General features: G+C 42.2%; 1 protein-coding gene across 1 annotated transcript in view; it reads left to right on the forward strand.

Moving 5' to 3' along the window:
* Positions 1-15,028: 15,028 nt before the first annotated feature.
* HGFAC (HGF activator) overlaps positions 15,029-26,551 on the forward strand; it is a 38,402-nt gene continuing 26,879 nt past the window's right edge. Inside the window, exons 1-4 of the mRNA XM_030947418.1 lie at positions 15,029-15,097; positions 16,650-16,704; positions 18,530-18,626; positions 23,711-23,784. Coding sequence (XP_030803278.1) covers positions 15,032-15,097; positions 16,650-16,704; positions 18,530-18,626; positions 23,711-23,784 — 292 coding nt within the window. The 5' untranslated portion in view covers positions 15,029-15,031. The remainder of the gene's footprint in view (positions 15,098-16,649; positions 16,705-18,529; positions 18,627-23,710; positions 23,785-26,551) is intronic.

Raw genomic sequence — 26,551 nt, forward strand, 5'->3', positions numbered from 1 at the left:
AACCGCTGCCCTTCTTGTCTTTATTCAAGACAAACTTACTTTAAATTCCCCGATCCAAACGTTTTATTTAAGATAATTTCAGTTTAATCTTCTAATGGTATTCCCTGTGTTTTAGTAGATTTTTGAAATGTAAGTAAAATCAGTTACTGCTGTAAAAAAGATTAGGATATTTTCTTAATGTCTTCCTGTCTGTCTCATAACATTTGGGAAGAGGTCCAGATGGAATTCAGTCTTGTCTAATGCATTGCCTGGTTGTATGCAATAAGACATTGTTATACAAGCAGCAAGAAGCAAACAACAACAACAACAAACCAACAAAAAACAAAACAAACAAACAAAAAAACCAAACCAAAACAAAAAAAAAAGAGAAAAACCCCACCCCATCCAACAACAACCAAGAAAACCAAAATAAACCGAAATTGTGAATTTCCTGTGCTGGGACCAGAGATATTTATCTAATTACACAGTGCTGTGATGCTCATTGGGTCCCTCCTCACCACTGCTCTCAGTGCCTTTTACCTTTGGGGAAAGGCAATTTGGTTATTGCTCTTTCAATTAGGGTTCAATGCCTCTCCTTCTGGTTGTTCATTTTAGTTTCAGTTACTTTTCTAGCCTTAGGTGGAGTTCTGAGAAGGAAAAGATATTTAGGACTGCTGAACATGTCGGTTTTGCCACCTGTTCCTTTTCCTCTATTACCCTTTCTTCAGGAGAGACTATAAGCCTGGACATGCAAAAGAATGCACGAAGAATTGAGAGTGTTGGAAATCTGCTCATCATATTGAGTGGATATAGAGAGACTTCTGGGGGCTCACTGGTTTGAAATTATTGTGAGAATTAAAAAGTCATGCTGCATATCTCCTGGACTGCAGATCCATACAGGTTTAAAGCATCAAGGTAAATATTGATTAATTCCTCTTTCTCTGCTCCTAAAGCACACTAAGAATAATAAATTTCCTGAATAGTTGAGTGTAGGGGGATACAGTATGGGTAAGTAAAGGTGGTATAGAATGTAATCTTATCCCCTAAAGAATTGCAGCTGAACCAATTACTAAGGATTAGGAGCAGGTCTGAGTTTAACAGGCCACAGCTGCAGCCAATAAGAAGAGTGTTATAAAAGAGTGGATTGGTGGGACCTGGAGTCAGCTGCCTACTGCAAGGACAAGGAAGAGTCAGTGCCTAGAGGAGTTGCCCACAAGAAACATCAAGGAGGTATGGAACTCCAGCAATGTGGAACCCTTGCAATGTAATGACAATAGAACTCTTGCAATGTATGACAACAGTTGAGTGTACTGGATGCTGTCACTCAGTTTCTTAAACTCAAATGTGTGAGGTGAGAAAGAAGGTATGTATGATTTTGTAATAATAGATTAAGGTTCCTGAAGCTTAATGTTTATGTGTTACATTAAATACTCCAGTAAGATTAAGGGATACAACACCCGTTATCTTTAATACTTAATTTTTTTCTACTGGTAAGTGATTTTGCCTTTGGTATTGAGGAAAAATCCTTGTTGATATTAGACTCAACTCCGTGTGGGCCCAAATGAAGGTACATGCTGTGAAAATAGCTGTACTTTTTAAAACTTTCAAGCTTTAAACTAATTTTAGAGTCATGATAAAATCGTGGTGGTATAATGCTGTTAGAGATTTGGGAAACACAGCAGGCAGTACACAGCCCAGTGATGTGAAAATACTTCAATATTTATGTATTTTTAAAGAGTTTATTTATTTTTTTTTCCCTAATAGTATTTTGCTAATAGTTGTCCTTGAGCAGATATTTCATTGCACGGATAAATGGCCATAATTTTTTTCCTATCTTCTGGAAAATTCATAGTTTTGTTCTAATCAAAACTAAAACTACAGCAGTCAAACTCAAGAGAGGGCTTTTTTGACCTGGGTTATGCTTTGCACGGCTTTTGTGTCTTGGAAAATAAAATCCTAGCATCTGACAGATAAAAACTTGAAAATCAAACTCAGTCATTACAGTCCTTATTAATCTCTGATCAATATATTAGATGAACCAAGGCTGCTTATCTTAAATTGTGCAAGGGCACTCAAGTGACTGGGAGTGAGCAATGCAGAATTCTTCATCTGGAAAAAGAGACAGCTGAGGGGAGATGCAAGAACAGCTGAAAAACCTTGAGTGCCATGGAGAGGGGCGTTGACTTTCACACTCCTTTCTAATGTAAGGATTAGGGGCCATCAGATGAAAGTAAGAGAAGCCAGGTGTAAATCAAAGAGCTCTTTCTCCACCCTCTCCTGTTTTCTATCCCCGAGCTGCTGTGCTCAGAAAAACAAGCAAATGGAAGTTCATAAATTCTGAGTGCAACAAAATGGATTTTATTGTATCAAGGATTCAAATGGAATTTGACAGCATGGGAGTCGAGTTGTGTGCAGGGAAATGGAGGATGTGGAAGAATGGAATTTTCTTTAACATAGAGAAATGCCTTGGCGTAATGCCTGGAAATCCTGTAAACAAAGGGACATGGGAAAAGCTGTTTCTCCCCGTGCTACACTGTCATGCCAGTCAATAACAGATTGTTTAAAAGAATGACTTCTTAGCTAGAACTAATAGAAATTAATTCCATAGACCTAGAAGTCATTAATAATATTAGCTTTCCTTTCAATAACTGGCAGAATATAAAAGCTAAACCAGCTGGAATCAGGAGTTAATAAAAAGGAATGTGGGCAGCCTGTCTCTGGCTGATGGTTTCCAATATTTTACTAGGGATGTGGTCTAGTTTTTATTACTGTGTGACTTCAGCATTATAATATGATTTGAAGTTGCCTCCTCATACTGTGATGTACACTACTAATCAAATCTACTTACAGTTAAAAATCAGCCTAATTGAAGCCCTGCTTGGTAACTTGATCCTTTATCTTGCCAGCTTGTTCCTGAAGATAATTGAATTCTAGCTGGCTTTATTTCCCTTCTAGTTTTCCTTTTTTTTTTTCTGTGTGGAAGCTCCACTGGTGCAGAGTTACTCTTTTCTCTTCCTAATCCTATGAGGATAAATAAAAAGGGCCTTTCCATCCTTTTAGGTGAAAGAGGAAGGTCTACTGACCTGTGTCAGTACTCAAACCTGAAACTGTAACAACCAGCAATGTAAGAAAACTCCAATCCCAACACTCAGAAAATCCTGCAGCATTCCAAATCTTATTTAATGTAGCAGTTGTCTTATATTTCACTTGTTGTCATGGTATCTGATTTTCAATTGTAGTTGTTTCAGCCTCCTTGGTTCCACAAGTCACAGTTTTGTTGTGGTTTAATTTTAAAGGCTTTGTGAAGAATAGAAAATATAAATCCAGGCAAACTTGCAACGAGACTTCCCCCATAGGATTACTGTAGTTTTGTGCCTTGTCAACAAGTTTGTGATATAACACACATGCAAAATAAATCACTGCACAGTTTAGCTCTGGGGAGCTGTGTGACAAAGAACCAAGGGGTTATGAAGATGCAAAAAGGCTTTGCAAAGAGACTTTGCAAGAGCTTTACTGCTCTGTGGGAAGGAGCCAGTACCTGGCTGTATTGTCCTTTCTCATGCCCCTGGAAGTCTTCTGGGGCTATTTAATGTCCTTCAAAGATGCTGTGTCCTTCTGGCACTACTTCTCTGCCTGCAAGTTTTGGTTTCCTTGTGCCTTTGCTGTAGCCTGGACTGAATTATTCTTGCTTCTGATGCTGGAATTTAATGTTCTTAACAGAAAACTTCTAGAAGATGTGGCTCAGCTGGCAGCCTCCTTGTCTCATTGTAGCAGAGATAACCAGGACTTGTGAGCATATTTTTATTTTTTGGAAGTAGCTTGATTTTTGCCACAAAACTGAAATCCTTGCCAGTAGCTGTCTCAGCAGCAACACTGCTGCTCACCCCAACACAGATTCAACAGCAAATACTGCAAATACTGTCATTTAAAATGGTCTCTCCCAAGGTACTTGGTAGCTGAGAGACAGGGAGAGTGTGTGAGGTAGTGTGATGCAAACACCTGGAGGCATCTTTTCACAATTTCTCAGAGATTTTGAAAAGTTTCCAAAGGCTCAGTTAGACAAAGGCTCAGTTAGACAGCAGCAGGTCCTTATCCAGGGGTGTGAGAAGCCAAAACAGGTCTCAGGCACCTCCCAGCTCCCAACCATGGCTAGGTGACTTGTGTTTAGAAATGCCCCTATTTTCTGCATCAACAGGCAGATTTCCAAGCTTTGTGGGATTGTAGCAAACCTGTGTGACAACAGAGTTGCTCTGTGGGCAGTGTGGGTGTTTACCCTGCAGCAAAACAAGTGGCACATCCAGGTGCTTCTCTCTGTGCTCTTGGAATAGCATCCCAAGTTTAGCATTGTGGAGCGACGGAGAATTGTGACATTTGTGACCCCTAATCCAATGCCAGTTAAAATACAGGAAAAGGTTTCATTGATCTTGCCAAAATACTTCCTTTCTGTAGACCAACTATCACTTTTAGTCAGGCTACTATTGATTTTTTCAGAAGAAAAAAATTGTTGGGAAGTGCTGGATGATCACATCTGCAATTCTTGCCTGCATTACTGAAAATATTAGCAAATCCAAGATGTTGCACATGAACCAACTTTCTGAACTGCTTGTGTGAAAGATAAGAAATTTGTTTATCTTTTCTGTCCCAATTGATAAATCTGTTGTACAGTCTAAAATGCTGCTGTACAGAATTTTATTTTTATCCTTATTTTATTTGTGGTTTTGTCTTTAAATATCTATATGATCAGTTTCTAATATGAAAATGCACATTGGTTTTCTTCCTCATCCCTTATCTCCCCAAAGTATTAAGAAATCCTGTACTGCACAATAATGTTTATAGAATCTTAAGTGTGTCAAGCTCATTAAAATGGTAATTGTGTATGTAGTAAGTAAATAATTTATACCACTAGAGCTGATAATGTTTAATGGATATTTAATTTCAATGTAGGGAAAAGATGTGAAAAATATTTTTTCAGTTAGTCTGTGACCTGCTGCCATTTAGATATTGCAGTTTAAATGGAAGTACGAGACCACATAAAACTCACATGCATTTTATTAGATTCTGCAAAGATATCTTCTTAACCCTAGCCTACATAAAGAAATTCCTTTAAAAGAGGATCATTAAGAATTCTTGCCAAATATTTATATACCTTAAAAATAGCTCATCCTCTGGAATTTAATAATAGTAGGGTATGTTTTTAGCCTTTAATTATTTCCTTTTGCTCTATTCTAGCAACACAAAGGGATTGCAAGCCTGAATAGCCAAATGTTTTCCAGGTACAGTGTAATCCTCCTCTGGCTTCTTGTCTGCATAGTCTTGGTGTTGTCTGGCTTTGTGTGGTGATCTGAGGGGACCAGTGCATCAGAACTGCTCTTGCTAACACTGCTAAAATATACAGATGCTCTATCTGCCAGAGAGAGAGATGGATGGAAGGAAGGAAGGAAGAAAAGGAGGTTACAGGGGTTCAATGCCTGTGTAAAGTAAGCTGTATCAATGACACAAGGGTGCTTCAATCCTTCAGTGGTTCCCTTCTCATCCACATCCCTCTCTGTGCTTGGAACAATCTGTGCCAGAGCAAGAGGAATGCAGAAGTTTAAGTACCAATAATGGAAAATAATGACTGATGGGAGTGGGATGAAACCTCTCTTCCAGGTCCATGCTAACACTGTATTGCTGTCTGTGATAATCTCATCCCAGTTTCCAGGTAAATGTGAATCCCACCCCTGCAGGTGCCCAGGGCTGCAAATGGAGCATTTCCATGGGTGCCCAGAGCCTGTAGCAAGTGTCAGGGTGGGTGCTGGAAGGGCATTCACCCACCTCCCTGAGAAGGTCCTGGAGTCCAAGTTTGGGAAATGTATTCTTAAATACCTTGTGTCTGCCTTGCCAGGGGACACCAACCTGTTCCTCATTTACGTTCTTTGCTTGCAAAGATTTGCTCACAATCTCAAAATAGTCTAGAAATCAGTTATTGCGCAGTTTCACACCTCAGTTCCAGAGCAGGCTGATAAACAAATGAAAGGCCAGCTAGAAGTTCATCTGAATAAAGCTAATCCTTCTTGGAGTGGCACATTCCTAAGCTGGGGCACAAAAATCAAATTAATGCTTCTCCCAATTCCTGAAAGATGTAACTGATATCTTCCTTAATGATTCGAGTATTTTCTGGAAAGATGAAACCATGTGATGAGGAGAAATTTAATTACTATTACTTTAATTACTGTTCTCCCTCATTTATAGATTTGCTCATGCATCCTTTTCAGTAGCTATTTGCCATTATTTACCAATATACCAAGACCATGCACCTCACCACCAACAGCTACATAACCTCAACCTCTTCCATAATTTAAAAATTCCCAGAGGCAGTGCTGTGTGCAGGATGAAGCAATGCCTGGCTGAGATCAGCCCTCTGTATGCAGAGCAGTTAGCTGAAACTTGTTTGCAACAGGAGATAATCTGTGGTGGTGGGAGCATATCTCTGATCTTGACCTTGCTCACTGGAGTGTTGACTGAAGTTTGTGTGTTAGAAAATCCAGAGCCACACATGCTGCAATTTCATTCCCTGGTGAGATTGTGAAGGGAGGCAGATGTTCATCTCCTGTGGGATGGTGAAGCTCTGCTGGTCTTGCACAGCTTCCATCTCCTGGAAAAAGCTGCTTCTCCCATTGCATCTTGCCTGTTTGTTTCATGCTCTTGTGAGAAAGGACTAATGCAGATGTGTGAGATTCTGCTGCCATTCACTGCAATGACATCAGCTTGTACCATTAAAACACCCACTCTGCGATGTCATAAGAGGTAATTTTGCTTGCTTGACACTCTGTAGTCAACAGGATTTGGCCTCCTGTTTGCAAAAGAAAGTCCAGTTTAATTCAAAGTACACTTAGCAGAGCTGATATGAAAGACATGATTTCTCTTTTAGGGGAATCCAGTTGGGATCTTGCCTAACTTTTGGTGTCTACTCCAAAGCTGCCTTTTTATCCTAAACACAGGTGTTACTTTATGTATTTGTTAGGGATGTAATTAATACTGTCTGGGGATAGAAAGAATTGTTTGTTTAATACCTTCCACGTATGTAAAGAATGATTTGTTTCATCCTTGAGCTGAACCATGCTTTTGCACAGGTGACTCATACCTTAAATTTAACACTTCTATATTTTCAAGGTCTCCACTGCCTAATCTGTGAGCCTTGATACCTGCCTCAGATGTAAATGCATATTCAGGAGGCCCCTGAAGCTAGGTGGGGTGACTCTCATCTGCCAGTTCCTCCTGATCTCTGAACAATGTAAGTCAATGACAGCTCAGATTGTTTCTGCAGCAATTACACAGAGCAGCAATTACATTTCTGTAGCAATTACAAGGAGTGGCACTGGAAGTACAGGAAAATGAGGGGGGGGAAGAGAGAGAAGGAAATACAGCAGGGATATTGACCATGTTGTGAAATCTTCAGCCTAAGCCTGTTCTCGAGCCTGTGGGTTGTACACAGTCACTTCTGAAGTCAGGATTTGTGCAGTGGGGAGAGGGCTGCTCTTCTTTCTGGGGCATCTCTGCCTGGCTTCCCTTTAGGAGTGCAGGAAAAATGGCCCTGGAGTTTTGCCAGGGACAGAATCTCTATTGATTTGGTGAAAAAAGTGTGCATCAGTGGCCAGCAGGATGAGACCATGGACTGGCAAGAGCAGAGGGAGATAACAGAGGCATCAGTAGTGGGGGTTTTTGTATGCAGAGAGAGGGCAGCCCTGCTAGGGAACACTGTGTCCCTGCTTCCAGGAGGCAGCTTTATCTCTCTGCCTACCTGATACATCACCAGCTCTCCCAAATATACCCCAGGGCACGGGACTGAGCTCCAAGGGTCCTTTTCCTGCACAGGGACAAGACCTTGGCATCAGGGAGAGTGAAGGGAGAAGCTTGAAGAGTCTCTTACGGATTTGCTTCTAGATTTGGGATGCAAAAACCCCAGGGAAAGCTGAGACAAACACTGTGCTAGATCAGCAAATCTAGGATGAGTATCCTTACAATGATATTGAAAAATGCAGCGTCCAAGGAGCCCTGCTGGCCCTGGGCAGCTGCCTCAGGGACCCTGCACAGGGCACAGGTTTAGCAGAGGGCACCTCTTTGTTTGGCTTCCCCTGGTCACCGTGGCCAAAAGGCTGATCAGCTGGTGTCAGGGGGCTCTTCAGCCCTTGCACAGGAGCTGCTTGCAGAGCAGAGCAAACATCTGGTTTATACGCACACCAACACACACACACACACATATATATATACATACACACATCAAAAGCATACAGAAAATGTAGCTATATCTATATATACATATATAGGTATACAGGTTTGCATACAGGGTACTTTTAGGCCTGCAATCAGAATAATTGGAGCATTATTTGTGAACTTTGCTCTCCATCCTACCATAGGAGATCACCCCAAAGTCAAGGCAGGCTGTGGGGCTGGCATCCTTCCCACGAGGTTGTCCCTTCCTTGTTAGTGCTCTTTCCCCTTCCAAAGGGAAGACTTCAGCTGCTTTCAGCTGCACAAGTGGAGCCACTTCCCTCACACATGCCTGACTTTAGACCATTTTAAAGTATGCCATGGGGGCGTCTAATATGCTAATGAAGAAAGTGGGTGGAATTGCAGGAATTTGAGCACAGCTAAAAATGTAAGTGCCTAACAATTGCAAATCAGCCTGTGCTCAAGTTACCTAAATGTGTTGGCATCGGTGGAAGGTGGGTGCCTCCACACCTCTTCTTGTCAGTTTGCAGTGAGTACACAGCTAAAAAAAACCCCACACGCCTCTGTATATAGGCCTACTGTTTCAGCCAGGGTTATCAGCAAAGGTTTATACTAAAGTCCTTGAGAAATACAGTTACCTGCTTTCCACCCTTCTTTGTACAGTGGGAGGAAGAGTCTCTGCATGCAAACACACCCTAGGCTGGCTGCAGGCACGGTATTTTAGATAAATCATGACATCTGGCTGTAACAGAACTAAGTGTTGTCCTGAAATGGACTTCTAAAACCTTGTTTAGAGTTGGGTTTGGGATGTATAAATTAAGGTTCTGCATATTGTGGATTGTAGCAGAGCCTTAAATCACTCACAGATTTGTGTGATTAGGAGTGTAAAAGCACAGCTTGGTTTTGTTTCTGCAGCTGAAGCCCAGCTCTTCCATTGCTATATCAATATAATTTGTTTTTTCATAGCAGAACTAAATTTTTTTTTTGGCTGCATCAAAAAAACATCCATAAGCACAGCTGCAGGTAAAGGCCTTAAAAAGATGTACCTGCAATATAGAGATGCAACTGCAGGGGCTGTATCTGGCCAAAACTGAGATTTCACAGAGAAGTGCACATTACAAAAATGGCCCAGGGGGCTGGGCTGTGCATGGTGCTGTGCCTGCTCCTGTGGGATGCAGGCAATGAGGACATGGAGGCTGTGTAGCACTGGACTGGGGAGGAGGTGAATACAACACCCTTTGGAGAGGGACTCAAGGTCTGATCCTTTCAGCTGAGGGGTGGCACAGCCCTGCGTGCAGGCCCAGAGATGTGGCAAGAGAAGGTGCTGGTGTAGAGCAAGATCAAAGAGGTCGTGGCTGAGGGGCAGCAGTGTCAGATAAACACCAGGGTGTGAGGTTTAAACAGAAACATGCCAAGGCCAGCTGGAGGAACCACGTGGAGAACATCTAGGAGCAGATCCATCTCCATGTGGAGATGTGATGGAAAGGTGGAGGCCTGCAGAGCTGCCAGAGGAGGTCCCATGAAGGCAGTGGCAGCAGGAACACCCAATAACAGCCTGAGCCCATCCTGTGCACATAGGGATGGCATTCCCTGTGCTGTCCTCTCTCTGAGGTGTTGGTGGCTGCTGGCAAAGGTCGTGGGCCGGGATGGGACATCACAGCCAACGTGTCAGAGGGGAGGAGAGTGAGGAGTGACAGAGATGAAAGAAATAACATGATAGATCTGAGCACTGCTTCAGTCCCTGGAGAGAAGAGAAAGGAAATCAGTGCAGAAAACCCCAGAGCTGTGAGCTGGTGGGTGAGGGAAGCCAGGAGAGCTGCTAGAGATTCTGGGGGAGCGTGGGAGGTGAGAGGAGTGAGGAGGAGTAAACATTTGGCTGAAGACATATATTTCAGTCCCAGGATTATCTGCTAAGTGCTGCAGCACCCAACCCATGCTTGCTGGGTCCCAGCTGCTCAGCAGCAGCTCTCTGGCAGCTGTGCTTTTCACAGCCTTGTAAAAGAGTTTGTTTGGCAGAGATTATCCCCAGTTTGGGGACAGCAAATTCTGGTGCAGAAGAGGACAGACTGGGACTCCAGTTCTTCCTGAGAGCCAAAACCATGTCATTTTTTTCCCCTTGGGTTTCTGAAGCTCCCAGGGAAACGAGGGATGACACACAGAGATGTTCATGGTCACAATGTAGCTGGATTTTGCCCTGTTTAAGGCCCATAAAAATAACTCAACTGTCTGGTTTGATTTCTTTTTCCTTGCTGAAATAAGCAAACAACAAAATGATTTCAGCTTTCTGTCTTTGCTTTAGCAAAAGAAACACAATGGCTTTTCTCAAGGCACCACTCCAGAAGACATAAGGGAAGGTGGAGGCTCTCTTGTCACCCAGTGGTGAAGGTGCTGGTTTTGGGTGTGAGTGACAAGATTGAGGCTGCACCATTTGCTGAGACAGGTGTGACCTGTGCCCTGCTGTGCTGGGACAGCTGAGGAGTTTGAAGGAGAGAAGAGGGAGGGTTCCTCATGCACTCAGTGCTGCTGTGCTGCCTTATTTATTTAAAAAAAAGTCACTGTGCTTTTAGCCCATGAGTGTTGGCCTCAGTTCTGGTGATTTGAATATTCACTAATTATCAGAGACTCAAACTCTATTATTATGAGTTTTGGTAATGGTTCCCAGGATGATGAGAATTATATCAAGCAGCAGAGATGAAGGAAATCCCATCTGGCAGGGACAACAAGGTCTCTAGTGTGGTTTGCAGGTCCCCCAGAGGAAAAAGGTAGGGAGTTGGTTGGGTTTGTTCATCAGTCTCATGTTAGCACTGAGTCCCTTGTTAGTACACCAGGAACAGAATTGCCACATGTCATTGCTTGCATCCTACACATTCCTGAAAGATAAATCAAAAGTTGTATTTTTAATGCCAGAAATAGTTCTAATTACTTCCTCTTCACATGTACTCATCAGGTTGTACAAAGGTCCTGGACAGAGCACACTTGCAGAGGCTTTAGATCCTGCACCAGCTCCCTGTGCCCACAGTGCTCCTGCAAGCGTCCCCTTAGCTGGGAAGCTGGGTCTGGGCTTTGTAGCAATAATATCAACTAAAGCCATGAAATCAGATCATCTCAGGGGACAACACTACCCCATTAGTTTGGGGTACTTTTCACCATGAAAAGCTTAGAAATTTGCAAAAATACAGGGAATCAGTAATGAGAAAAGTTTGTTGATTTTTTTTTTCAGTTTTGCGGTAGCTGAGTGGAAATTTTCTCAGAAATGTTTACAATGGTCAGAAAACGATGTAAAAATGGAGAACAGATGAATGTGCAGTCACCAGACAGCCCTCTCACTACCTTGGTAGCTGGTACAGAGGAATGAATGCAAATGGATGTGTGTGTGTCTAGGCTTGTCTTTTCCACTTATGTCTAGTCAACTAATTGATTAAAAAATCCTCTGCAATTTTATTATTTCATATTGATGGCTGACTCAGTTAATTTATGTTTTGCAGATATTTAATGACTTAGGGTAGTTGTTAATATTGTTTCATTATTATTAAGTAGTTCAAAGGCTGGGCTCAGTCTGAGCTTTTATTAATTATTTTAAAATTTAAAGTAATAAAAAACATTGCAGTGTGGGAAATAAGGAAAAGGCAGCATTATCAGTATCTGTTATACAGCCACAGCAAGTGTTGTATCTCTTTCTCCTCATTTATTGTGTGTTTATTTGCCTTCTCTTTTTCCCATGATGTCAATATAAAGAGGAAAATGACTGCTGAAATGAATGGATTTCAGCCTTTGATACAGAAGGATTACAGTCTGCAAACATGAAAAAGAACTCCTAGTTTTATTTTGAAACTTTTCATTGTCTTTAGTAGTAGCAGAATATGGCTTCAAATACATTTGGGTTCTGTGTTCTGCAGGAAATGTTCAAAATTATGTGCAGCAAAATTAAGAATCAGAATGCACCTTTCTTAAAAGGAAAACAGAATTTTCTTTGAAAACAAGAGCCAGACTCTAGCTGGAATTTCACTGATGGAATGAGTTGCAATGCTCCAGGCCTTAGGGCTGCCAAATATTCTATCACTCCAAAGCCAGGTTTTCCTATCGCTCATTTGTACAGATTTTCTCTCTCTTATTTATACTTATGTATATTTATGCAGACATATATTTATTTCCCTTTAGTATTTTACAGAGCCTCATTTGAGATGGGGTCTAGATGAAGTCTAAAACCGAATGTCAGGGAATTTATCTTCAATTCTATATGGATTGTTTCTATAACTTTGTTATTTTTCTCATTGTTGTTAAGTTATTAGCTCCATAGACACCTGATTCTTATTTCCCTGTGTACAAAGTTTCCATCACCAGGCTGGAAATAGTGAGTCACAGATGAATAGACTTGAGAAGGTGGTGGAGAGCAGCTCTGCAGGCTCATCAGCCTTACCCATGGGATGATGCTTTTGGCACAGATGATACTCTTTGCACCTGTGAACTCCCAAAGGCCCAGAGCCCTGTGCAGTTTATAAGAATTCAGTATCAAAACTGAGTCTAGTTTTCTGACTAGTTTCCTGCCAATATGATAAAATGTTTCTCAAAAAATAACCCCAAACATTTTAACAATTCTACAAAATGCTTGAAAGAGGCCGACAGAGTTTCTTCTGTTTATAAATAGCTGAAAGATTCACTGATCATTTAACATAATTTACCAAAAAACCACACCTCAAATCCTGCCTTTTTGCTATGGCTGTCAGACCTGTTCAGACACCTCTGTCCTGAACAAAGGCAGGCAGCGTACATGGAGCATCTGGGGATTTTAATGATTCAGATCCATCTGAACCCTAAAATCACTCCAAGTTCAGACCTTACTCAGGCATAATTCCCATTTTATGGTGGGGCTTCTCTGGCAGTTGTTGCAACTCCTGGCTTTGATGACTTCTCCTTTTACTTTGTGCCAGCCCCATCCTATCAGCTGAAGTGGCTCCTGATGTTGGTGTTTATTCCTTTTGTCATGTTAAGGAATCAATTTGAACTAAAAGCTTGGAGTTGTGACTCTCCAGAAGGACACACTGCAGCTCTTGGTGGAGATCTACAACATGAACTGTAACAACTGGGAGCAGACAACACCAACAATAGATTGCATTCTTGCTTTTCTTCTCTGTTACTTTTAGGCATGGAAAAATGCTTCCCTACAACACACGCCGGTCACCACAGAAACACAGTGTTTCTGGTCCTGGAAGTGGATGATTTTTATTCTGGAAATGGGTGGAAGAGGGTATTTCCACAGCCTTAAAGAAGTATCTTCCTTCTCTCCTCACTCCCCTGCTCCTCCCTTTCTGCAAAACTTTTGGGAACTTATTTTCCCCCCTTTCTTTGCAAAATTTCAGTAACCTTGATGGTAAACAGATGTCTACGAGCCATTGAATAGGCATGATTGATTTGAAACCTGATGGCCAGACTGAAGAATGAGGAGAGGAAGTGGAAATCTATGTTTCAGCTTTGCTAGGTGTTCTCAGGCAGATCAGACTGTCTGTACATCCTATTTCCAGGTTTGAAATGAGTGAAAATAAGACAGATCTATTCTGAAGCTTTATTTACTTCAAGTCTTTAGCAACAAGCAATGCACAGAGGCAAAGATTTTTGTTCTGCTTGTTTGCTGGATTTTGGGAAGGAAATTCTAACTTTTCCTGCTTCCTGCTGTTCCAAGCCTTGCTCACAGTAGCAAAGTTTATTCCATAAACCTATATAGGCCTAGTTGAACTAACAGGAGCTATTACTGTGATGAAAGGCAGAGCAGTGTGTAAATTCCCTGCACCATGATAAACCATCATGTCAAAACTGTGCAGGGATAGCTCTGCTTCACCACTGGGCCCTACTGTTGTGGCTTTGTTGGGTCAAAAAAATTAAAAATAATCATATCTCTTCCATAGCTGTGCTGGTGAAACTTCAAAGGGCAGCACACAACTTAAGCAAGGACTATGGTATTCTTTCTGTTGTTGTGGCTCTGGGGATTTTGGGTGTGAGGAGGTGTGGTCCCTCATTGACAGGACATGGCAAAAGCCTCGAGCACAGACACTGTTGTACCAGCCAAACCTGTGGATTTTGGTTGTGGGGCAAGGTGGGGCTGAAATAGACTGCTCTGGTGAAATCTCAGTTTTAGCAATACCCTCTGCATCTGTAGGAGAAATGATTCTGCAGTGCAGCTATCTCAGACAGGCACTTACAAAACAGAGATGGCTTTGCTCAGCTGGTGGCAGAAGGGAGCTTTTTGGTACACAAAATGTGTTATCAGAGTAATGTGTATTTTCTTTCTTTTAACTTTCCCAGTCTGTTGCTGGATGGCTGCTGTTACAAGTCACAGCTGGGCAGGTAACCATCTGTTAATGAGTAATCCTTGGTACTGGCATTGATCTGGTCCATATTTTGCAATGTGATGCCATCTCCTGAGTGGGCTTGCTTGGAGCTCCTTGCTGTTGCTATATCGTGCTTTTAATCAGCTCCTCAAGAGAAAGAAGGGAAACATCCAGATGATAAATCAGCTCTAGTTATGACATTGGATCAGCTTCTCTGGAGTTGTCCTTCAGTGCTTGCTGATTACACCAGGGACCATCTCCAAGGGTCAGGCACTTTGTAGACTCTTCACTCCTGGTGGTTAGGGAGAGTCTCTCCCTATGGGGCATTCCCTTCTACTCCCAAAGACATTAATGATTAACAATGATAACAGCTCTGCTCACTTAGAAAACTAAAATACCTGAAAGTCAAGGAAATCACAGTCCCTTGTGAAAGCTTGTTCCTGATTCACCCTCCTGCTTCAGCCCAGCCCTGGACGTTTTCCTCTGCCCGGCAAAACCTTCATGAGAGGAAAGCAAGGATGAAAGTCTGTGCTCCTCTCACTGTTGTCTTGGCTCTGAGTCTGAGCAGTGACTGTGCAAGGATGGTAAGTGATTCTTCTCTTTCTGAGTGATGGATCAGCTGTGGGATACCTGGCAGGACCAGGCTGCCCTGGGGCTGGATGAGTGAAGCCACTGAACAGACCCAGAGAAAGGGAGATCCAAAGGGAACACACAGCAGGGATGAGCCAGATGAAGGCTGACAGTTTATAAGAAGTTTATAAGTGCTCACTTAGAGGGCGGACTGTGGGACAGCTGGTGCTACACCTTTCTCTGTTTGAAGCATTTGCTTACATCCATGCCTTGCTATGGAGGAGGAACGGGAAGGGAGGAAGGACCACAAAAATGGAAATCCTTTCAAAATATATCTCAGAAATGTGCTGACACAAGCAGGTACCTGCAGTAGCATGGAGGGAGAGTGCTCCACTGCCAGACACTACTGCTGTCTGTAACTGAGCAGGCCAGCTTAGGTGGCTAGCTTCTTCTTTTCAGACTTGTTTCCATGCCAAACCCCTTGGTAGTTTGCATTATGTATCTTGTGTCTTTTTTGGGGCTATGTCTGCCAAGCACATGAAGCGTTGCTGAGCAGGCTGTGGTTTGAATTTGCTAGTTTGCTTAAACCCCACCACAGCCTGGCATCTACCATGGGCTAGCAGGGTATTCAGTTCACTGCTGCCTTATGGTCAGCACTGGGGCCTTAAGATCAGCCTTATTTCTCTAGCAGGGTTAAAACTAGCTCAGATATACTTGGATGGTGCTATAATCCTAACTATCTCAGTGAATTACAAAAGTATGTCCTCAGATATTACATGAGGGAGCAGAGAGGAATGCTCATGTTCAAGATAAAGATCATCCCTGGTTAGAGCCCTTGCTTGGTGGTGGCAGAGTCTGTGTAGGGGCAAAAACTGTTCTTTCCTCAGAACTGTTCAAGCCTTCTCTATATATCTTAGCAACAGCTTTTTCTTAGCCCTCACTTTTATGTCCCCTGTCCAGTTCTATGTTCATAATGTGTGCTTCTTTGACTGCTTTTGTGATATATTTTTTTTGCTTTAGTTCAATTGCCGGCACCTTTGGTGGCAGCAGCACTTTATGTGTATTATTCTCTTTTTATTATTTCCTGTGGCTTGAAATCAGCTCAGCCTAGTGCTCTTTGCTTGCTGATTGGCAAACCCAAATACAGTTAGAAGTTGCTTTTGTTACTAATGCCCTGGGGAGATACAGTTAAATAGCAGGAAAAGGCAAATGTTGGGATATTATTTGTAACTGTGAACCAGTCCTAGAATGCATGTATTCTTCCTGCTGAGAGAAATAGGAGATGTGTCCCTTGGCAATAGAAAGATAAAATGGAGCAGAGCTTTGGCCTTTGTTGTGTTGTGCTGGGTTTTCCTGGTTTAGCTGGCACTTTCAAGAGTCAACATGTATCTACCCTCTTTCATCAGACTATGCCCCACCAAAAATCAAAAGCAAATAATAAGATTTTCTCAGAAGCATTGGGAGAAGCACAAGTTCAGGGCACCCTGGAAAGTAGGTTTTTACCAGTAGTATGGTTGCCAGAGTGAATTTGTGTCTCCAAACCACATTCTCTCTTTCTCTTTGCAGCACTACAGATCTGGGGCAGGGAGAGGCTCAAGGCATGGCTTCCCTCACCCACAAGGTACCAAGTCAAATCCAGTAGGTTTCATGACAGTAAGAATGGTCTGCCTGTCTGTATCCATGCTGTGCAAGCTGGTAGGAAGCCTGTCTTTGTTTCAACATGAATAAGGATTATAGAATGGTTATGCCAATATTAACTTCTGTTTAAAGGGGAATTTGAGATTAGCTCAGGAATCTCAGGTAATTTTCCTTCAGGTGCAGATTAATGGGAAGGTGCTGATGGGATTTGAGTTGTCTGAGCTGGCATGACTTTATATTATTTCACAATAATATAAAGCTGAAGATGTGCAACAGCCTTTAATCAGAGCTGCAGCTGCCCTGTAACTTTCAAGCACATTAACTCTTTGTATGTACAGGTTCAGATTCTACCCTGGCCCTTGATCTCTCTGTGGGAGAAGGGTTTCAGTTGCATGCAGCTTTCTGGTTTGCATTTGTTCTAGTGGCACCCCAATGATCAGACATCCTGGCTGTGGGAGAGTGGTGCAATTTCAATTTTTAAAGCTTTTATTGTCCTGTGCTTTTGTTGTTAAAGATTACATGCATTGGGCCATTGGGCTTTAGAGGTTATAACAGTCTTCAGTGGCCTTTGGGATGCACTATATTTTCTGAGTGGGGATGTATTTTCACAACTCTCCTGCCTGTTGTACTGGAAGGTATCAGACAGAGAAAGTTGCTATTTGTAACATTTGCTTAATTAGTTCAGAGAATGAAAACTGGGGTTGACAAGGGGATGGCAGTGGCTATTTCGCGTTGATAGAGAAGGAGGCAGTTAGGGCAGATGGAGTGACCATAATCCCAACTGATTAACGAGGGGTTGGACCACAGGGATAGGTTATTTTTTCTGTAATGCCAATAACTGACCTCAGCAGCTCTTTGAGATGTCTGGGCTGATGGGAGTTAACAGATATTGTGAGAGTGTGCAGGAGCCCCAGCCATCAGGGGAGGGGTAAGTTCAGGACAAGGGGCAGTCACACATTGTCTCTGAGAAGTGGAAATGTGCTGTGCTGCCAGTTTGGTTGAATGCCCCATTTCTCTCTTATGGCACTGGTTGGCTTCCCATTCAGATTTGGGATTTCAAAACAGATTACTTTTAGTTTAATGGTTAAATAAGCTCTGACAGTTTTTCATTGTCTTTTTTGTCTTCAGGCTCTCTCATTATCAAGCCTCATCTTGAAGGATTTTTTCCTGATAGACTCCCACTAGCCTTCCTTAAACTCCCACCACATTTCCTTAGATTGCCATCACTGATGTGGCAAATATAAAACTTGCCCTTTTTAGACACTGGTCCCATCAGTTTCTCCTCACTTGTAAGGAATCTGCTTATCCCAAAGGGAAGGTGTTATGATGAAAATTCTCTCTCTATCCCTAACCTTTAAAAGCTTTTTCCTCCTGACTGTTTCTATTTCAGTTTGTACTGTCTGGTTCCTTAATTATTTTATATAGATACTACAATGTGATATAGAGCCTGGAAGGATACAACTTCAGAAATTATTTTAATATGCAATTACAATACTACATAATTAGAAATTATAATTGCAATTAATGAATATAATTGGCATTTGCTGTACCAGAAGTGGCAGTATATTTTGAACTGAAATGATCTGAGATCTTTGTTCCACTGCAGAGTCCATTAATCTTTGTTGATTCAGTCATTATGTAAGATTTTAAGCTTCTTCTTATGCACTAGACATTGCAGAGACACAGAGTCCAGAGTACAGCTGAAAAAGTTGCAGATATCTATCTTCATAATTTCATATAATAGTATATCATATAATTTGTGGTTTGGTTTTCAGCTACGTTATGAGTTTTTTATATTTATATTTCAGTGTTTACAGAGGATGGACATTTATGCAAATTCCCTTTCCGGTTTGGCGGAAGGTTTTATCACACGTGTTTATCAAATTTATTTTCCAGAAAGAAATGGTGAGTTGACATTGCTCATAAATTAAAACAGCACTCAAATGAAATGTCATCCTTTTAGTGCTTTAATCTTGCTTTTGGAGTAATTACCATGAGCTGGATGTTGTGCCCAAGGTGCAGTTCTGCTGCTGATGGCCGTGGCCCTCGGGTCAGGGCGTGCTCAGGGGGAAGGGAGCCCTGGCACTGGGTTTCCACGGCCACAGGAGGCTCAGGAACTGCAGAAATGCTTCCTTGCTGGCCTGCCTACTGGAACTGCAATTTATATGGGTGACAAGAGCTTGTACAGAAACAGCAGGACTGACAGAATGAGCCTGGGAGAGACCCTCTGCTGAGGGAGAAAGGAGACACCGAGACCTGCAAGAGAGGACACTTGGTTAGGGGACTGTTTGATTTGTGCAGGCTGTACTTGTACTGCAGCAGAGACCATCTGAGTTTTGAGGAAAGCTGTTTTCTCCCCACCCCCATCTCTCTAATTTCTATCCAGACTGGCACCAGAACCCCTTTGGACAGTGCAGTACTAAGAAATGAGGTATTAGTCCTGTTTGTTGGTTAATGATTTATTCTACTAGTGTGTTTAAGGCCATTTTGCCTTCTTTTGGGCAAAGGTTACTCTTTTACTTTTGCAGAAGCCATTAGAATTGTTCATGATCCATTTTTGGGGTAAGAACAGTCAGGTGGGAACCCTACTGAATTAAAGCACTGAATAAAAAAGATAAACTTTGCAGACAAACTCCTATGATAGGCATATATTAACTAAAATCAAAGGCAACAAAGGAGAGAATATGTGGATACCAGTAATGTGAAAATTATGTCCAGATGAGCCATGTGAAAGGCAAACACTTGCCTGTTTTCAGGGCAGAGATGATATTTTAGAGTTTATTTTACTTGCCCAGGAAGGGCAGAAGTCTCATTTTTTATACTGGACTGTCTAATTTTTTCATGATCTGTTGGTGTCTTTCTGATGACACATCGTTTCAAGTGTAAGTGCTGGTGTAATGTAAACAACTCAAAACAAACCTGTTTGCACAAACAGACACCCAGCTTCAGGCTAGGAAACCAATTCAGAATTTCCCCAATATCCACTGATACAACCCAGCTAATAAAAGCCTCCAGGAAACAAGAATTTAAGACCATCTTAGCTAAAGAAAGGGAACTGGAATAATTTACCAGTTTGAATCCTGTCTTTGATGAACTTTAGCCGCAAAGAGTTTGACCTTAGTACCCACTTAATTTCATACAATGCTTAAGAGGGATCCTGTTAATACGTGACACTGTGTATTTGTTTTTAGCCAGTTAGGGCACAGAAATGGAAAAACCTGTCCATGGATGTGGTCCAAGGTTAGAGCACACTTTAGAGCTGACCTTGAACAGCTTGCTCTTATGCTTTTGACTTTTTAAAAGCCATTTACAAGCAGGGAGACAAGGAGGAGGACAGCTGGAGTTATTTGGATTTGACAGACCATTTCACCCTATGGGTGACCTTCTGACCAATGTTTGCTCATCACTCATAAGCTAAAAGCAACTTAATGTGTGACTTCAGGTGCAGAGATGCCAGGAAAAGAGCCCTGAATAGCAGTTGGGAAACCTGCTCTGTGCACTTTTTGTGTGCCTTGGCACCAACCCAGGCTGGACTTAGACTGAATAACTGATCCCAGGGGACCTGGGAGGCTCCAGGTGAGGGCAAGGCTCGTGCCCTTCCTGCTCCTGCCTCCTGCAAGCTGCTAGGAAGGGATGATGGGAGGCTGGGTCCAAACTGCTTCTTTGGGGGTGAATTCCAGGAAACCTGACCCGGAGAGCACTGACTTATGTGTTTAAGCTCATGTCCTCAGTCTTCAAGTCACACTTTGGGTCAGGACTACAGGCAGGACTTTACAGTGCAGGCTAAAGCCGACTCAAATTGGCTTTAGATTTATGTTTTCTCATACTACATATGACACAGATACTGTGTTTCCACATAAATCTGCTCCTGACCACAGAAAGCTCTCCCTGCTTTGAGAGCAACAAACAAGTTGTATCTTTATAAATATTTCTTGAAAATACAGGAAATAAGACAAAATAATTGCACTATTTAAATAACAGACTTCCTTTAACAGCATTCTGTATTGCTTTCCCCCTTAATTATAATCTGTTTATAAGATAAATAGATCAGATATTTATCAGATAAATTTCCATTTAGTGGCCTATTACTAAGTCTTACATGATATCTTGCTAAAGGTATAGTGTAAATTTTCCTTTTGTGCTGAGGAGAAAAAAAAAAAAGCTGGAATTGCTTCTGAGTTTCATTGGAACCTCCAGACAGACAAAGCAGTGTAGGGACAGAGAGAATGGGCGTGCAGTGAGCACTGGTGAGAGCAAAAGGAGAGGGTGGTCTGAACTGGACCAAGCTGTGGTCAGTTCCTGTCCCTGTGCCCCAGGGTAGGATGGGTTCCTCAGATTCTGCTCTAGGGGAATGGCAGGAGCAGACCTTGCCTGAGATTTTGGCTATAAATGGGCAGGTGTTGACTCATGCCCTGCAGAAGCCTTATCCTGTGCTTGAGTTCTGGAGGGGCAGGGCCCCTGTGCCAGAGTGAGCTTGGGTCTGTGTAGGAAGGACATGATCTTATCATCTTCCTTGGAAACAAGAAGATAACTTTAGATATGTTGGCCACAGACTGAAAACAGTGCAGAGGAAGCTTTTTGGCCAGCTGGATCACAGGATGGGGAGTTTGTAACAGCCCTGAAAAGGAGAAGTATCTGTGGGCTGAGCTGGGAGATGTCAGCCATCAGGCTCTGAGTTTTCCTGGAGCTGGTAGTGGTTGATCTGGTGTTGTCAGACAAAGTCTGTCAAGCCATGTCTCATGGTCAGGACAGCACCTAAAAAAGTCTCAGGCAACCTCCAAGTCTCAAACATAGTGACACCACCAGGTGTGATGGCAAAGCTCTTTCCTTACACCCGTCTGCCTCAGGCCTGGGGCTTTGCTGGTTCTCCAAAACATCCTATTGCTAGGGCTCCCTGTGCTCCTGGTGGGAAAAGCAGCCTACTTTCCACTGATCCTGCCTGCCAGTTAGGCCTCATCTTTTGTTTGTCCATTCCCATGCTGTTTACCATCTATGGATTTGAAATGTTATTTAAATCAATCCCTTCTAGTGGTCTTTTCTGATATAATTAGTTCAGTATCTCTGTCCTTATGTTTTCACTTTCATATTAGCAATTTTATATGACAAGCTGATGTAAAGATATTTGCTATCCCATAAATTTTGAGTGTGGGTGCATTTGCAAATAGCATAAAGATATAATAAGGCCACTGGGTTGGTTTGGCTGCTGGACGTAACATTCCAGAAGACTGAAATGTCACCATTTCATTTTTGGTAAGCCTCCAATCAGACAAAACATTTTTTAAAAGAGAAGGAGGGAGACAAGTGAAATAGCTTTGAGGATGAGCTGAGATTCTCACAGAGACTGAGATCTGTGGTGGAAAATAGAAAAGGATTATGTCACTGTGCAAGAAGCTTGGCACCAAGGAGGCAGCTTGGCATCACAAGGCGGGGACCAACCTCACTGTAGTCACTGCAAGGCAATAGGGAAGGACTGGCTGGGGAGAGCATCAAGTGGGAGGACCAGTGGTTTGTGGAGAGCTGCTGGAAGAAGCCTCTGTCAGGGTCTCTGACAAGAAAAAACCTTTTAAGATGGAAAAAATTGAGATTCCTCTTTGCTTAGAACTTGGCTGCTGCTGGACAATGACACAAGCAGTGCTGAGGACTCTTTTATCTCATTTCTCATCCTCATTCTTGCATACTAGACCACCCTTTAAAGAAAGCACAATCCCCTTCCCATAGAAGGATCTTTGAGGAATTTCCATCAGCTCCCAGGAGTTGCATCAGCCTTAATTCCTGTGAGAGAAGAGCCTCTTTAAGCATGTACCATATTAATCTGCACCAGACTACCAAGCACCTCTTTTAGGGCACCTTTTATAATTGAGGTCACCCAACTTAATATACATGGCCTATTCAGATGCTCCATAGGAATTATGCATTTTAAATACCACATAGCATCTAATTAAAAAGGAAAATAGGGCAGTTAAAACGTAGACGTGTGCTACAATAAAATTTCAATCTAACTTGTGACATCCTAGGGTGAAAAATTTGATCACACAACTGCTCAAGGAATGATAAAACCAGGCATAATGGAAATAGATCATCAAGCACATTAAATAAACTCCAGTGGCTTCTATTGTCATGTAGCTGATATCTATTATTCTGCATTATGACTGGCTATGATGTTTTGGTGCATGGTGCACTGGGACAGGACATGGACCTCCAAGGTGCAGCCTCAGTTCAGTCATGTGCTCCCTGTGTATCCTCAGGGAAGCCTCCAAATCTACTCCTGCAGAAGAGGAATAGCAGCTCTGTGCCCCTTGGAGTGCTCTGAGCCCGAGACAGCAGACTGAGATAACAGACCAGCAGTGAGGGTGGGCAGGACTCTGTCCCCTGCTCTCAGAGAAGGAAAGGTTTTATCTGTGCCTTTGGAAATCACCACCGTGTCAGTTATTTCCTCATTTCATCTTGCAAGTTCCAAAATAAGAATGCTTTGAAGGAACTGAGTCTGAAAAGGGTGAAATATGAAATATGCTTGTCACTGAAAGTCAGGGAAAAGTCCCTTTGTGGACAGTCTCCTGCCTCCACAGATTATTACAGTAACTGTCAGGCATCAAAAATGGGCTGGGTCTGTTTTGCTTGTTTTGTAATAAGTAAAGATGACATTATTTGTTTGCTTTGGTTTTGTTTTTTATTTCTGTCTTTCATTTTCTAATCCCAGAAATAGGAAGAATGTTGGGTTTTTCTGAAGGATTCATTGAAAATCCCAGGTCCTGCATTTACATCTTATTTTTAACACGTTTTTAATGTGAGACAAGTGGAGCAGAGCAACTTTAACAAAAGAAAGCATATTTTTTCCTCTGCTCTTAAGAAAATTTGAATGAAACTGATGCTAATTAGAAAAAAACTAAAGAAGAATTTCCAGGTCACCAGAGTGTGAAGGCCCTGTAGTTTCAGTGCAGACACCCAGGTTGTTTAAAGATGCAGTAAGCTGCACCTTTGATTCTTTTCAGGTGTTCAACAACACCTAACTTTGACCGGGACAGGAGGTGGGGACACTGTGATTTGCTGCCCAGAGACCACTCAGGTAAGGCCATGGCTGAGCTGCTCCAGGTACCTGGCTCCTACTTTGCCACCTGCAGGAAGGAGGGACAGTGCCTTCAGTGCAACTTTTATTTGAGTATTTATTTTGAAGCAAGCCTTCACATCAGCTGTTTCCATAATCTCTTTGTGACGCTGCACAGCCATAGCATTAGACTGTGAATATCACGCAGTCTTTAATTCACTCTCTGTTGACTAACTCAAAGCCATGGACAGAAATTATGGTAATGCCAGCATGGAAATCTAAACTCCTGCTGGAGCCAAACACAAAGGTGATCATCTTCTCCTCCCTCATGGCTTGGATGTGCCTTTTAACTTTCCCTAAATTACACAACTGCATTTTCTGTCTGTTTGACCAGTTAATTTCTTTAGAAGGCACAGAAACATTTGACACCCGGTACAACACACAGCCATCACTTCCAGCTTTCCTTTCTTGAGATCTCATGGGAAAGAGCAGTTCTCAAACCTAGACTTCCTTGAGCTTTGGGCTGTGTCAGAGAAGACAAGAGGCCAGACATGTTCATTGCAGGAGTCCTGAGGGAGAATGAAAGGATTACTTGGCTGAACAGCTCTGTGGCTTCCTGTGGCCACCACACTCCAGTGCTACAATTACCTCATTGCGAAAGTCTGTCTAAAAGGGGAAGTTGAGGTCTGTGGCAAAGTCACCTTTATATATAAAAGTCACTTTAATTGACACATTGGGTGAAAGTTCACCTGAGAATATGCGTCCCTGTCCTCAGCAGTCCCTCAATGACTGGCCTTTGCTTATCTCTGTATCCCTGGCTCCATGAGCTGGATGCTGGGGAATCCCATTTTATAAAGAACATATATGTATATATGTGTGTGTGTGTATATGTGTATATATATATATATATATATATATTCTCATTTCATACAGACCAGCTTGAAAAATCAGGTGTTGAACTGGTCAAACTCGATGCCCCTGAGGCTTTTTTTGGATCTGCATCTAATTCTGTTCATGTTCCTCTTTTTGCCGTCTCACTATTTTCAAACGAGACACATTCAGTCTGCAGGATATGACCAACAGCCTTAGATATTCACTTCTCACTTTCAAATGAAGGGCTTTTTCCAACAACCCCTTTCAGGGAGCTCTCCACTGTGTCAGGAGTCTTTTTGCCAAGCTGATTGCAATCTACCAGAGCACTTGAAAAGCCAAATTAGCTGAATCACGCTGACAGTCTAGAATTAAACAGTGCACAGCATCACCTTTTTAAATGTAGCTACTTTAAGTTATTTTCTAGCCTGGCTTTAAAACAGTTTAACAGTAGATCAAAGGCCAGTGACCTAGCCCCAAAACAAGCAGCAATGTATACAACTTTGTAATGCAAGTGTGCCAGACATGAACATAGACTTTATGGGCAGTTCATGCTTACAAGAGTCAGATTATGAGGGCTGCACTTAGTTATTCATCAGTGGCTTCCCAGAGCTTAAAATACAAAAAAAAAAAAAAAAGAGTTATATGTGTGAGAAAGGAAAGGAAAGAGAAAAAAGGATGGGGTAGCTGGAAGAGATCGCCACTGGCTCTTGCAAAATAAAAGATAACCCCTTTATTTCTGGAAGCATTTAGAATTTGAAAAAATAAAAAAAGTTTTTTGGCTGCTATTTTATTTATAAACATAAGTCTACTTAGGGTTTTTTTTAAGTAGCAAGCATGGGTTTTGGATTTGGAAAATGTTTAAGATATCATTAACCATACCTTAAAGTGAACAGGTCTACGATGAAGTTGAAAGGAAAAGTAACATAACGGATGAAGGGAATTTGAAGCAAAAGAAGGAAAGTTTGCCTGCTGTGGAAGAAATAAGCAGTCAAACTGAACACTGCTGATCTTTAAAATGTGTAAAAGAATACTTTAAAAAAATCCACTAAAGTATTAAATTTTTGGATGTTTTTCCTTGAAAAACAAGAAAAAATTGAATTTCAGAGAGAGAGTATCCTTTGGCCATAAGAGGTTGGTAAGCAGTGTATCCATTGGAATGGAGAAGGAGCTTCTTTAGAGGAAAGGCTGAAGCACAAACTCTCTCCAGGCCAAGAATATCACATGTATGTGACAAGTCAACTTCAAAATGTTGGAGGTACTTACAAATCAGTGTTAAGCAAGCGCTGGAAGCTTTGATCCAGAAAAATACATCTGCCAAATTCAAGGGGAAGTTTAACCAAGAGGCCTTTAGCTCTAGGATGAAGTGAAGCCTGGGTAGGAAGTTTCTGCTGGAGGGAGCTGTTAGTACTGCACACACGTGGGCTGTGCATGCATAGCTCACATATGTGTACAAATGTCCATAAACGTGAAATACCCCTATAGGTGGGACTTCCAGATTTTGGGCAGTCTGGTAGGACTACTTGTCTGAGTGTCTGGAAATCTTGGACAAGTGGCCAAAACCCCAGGGAACCCAAACATGGGGGTGAAAATTGCCAGACAGTATTTTTAAGATCCCTCTGGACTGATATGGAAAGAAATAGTAGAGTGGTGTGGGCTGTGCAGGCAAGAGGAAGAGGCATCATCCCAGGAGGAGCTCTGAGGAAAGTGGGTGGCAGAAACAGAAAGTTTTTGCTGGGAAATATGGGCAGAAAGGTGAGACAAGGCTACTGCTCAATCAGCAGAGATTCAGAGAGGTGAAGCTGCAGTCAAGATGAGAGCTAGCAAGCATGGAGTGTTTCATCCATGAGGATGCTTTAGACAGTGCTGAGAAAGTGTGGACTTGGCACTCCCCAGTCAAAGGATAGTTAATTGTGGG

This window comes from Camarhynchus parvulus, chromosome 4 (assembly GCF_901933205.1).
Source record: "Camarhynchus parvulus chromosome 4, STF_HiC, whole genome shotgun sequence".
Taxonomy (NCBI): Eukaryota; Metazoa; Chordata; class Aves; order Passeriformes; family Thraupidae; genus Camarhynchus; species Camarhynchus parvulus.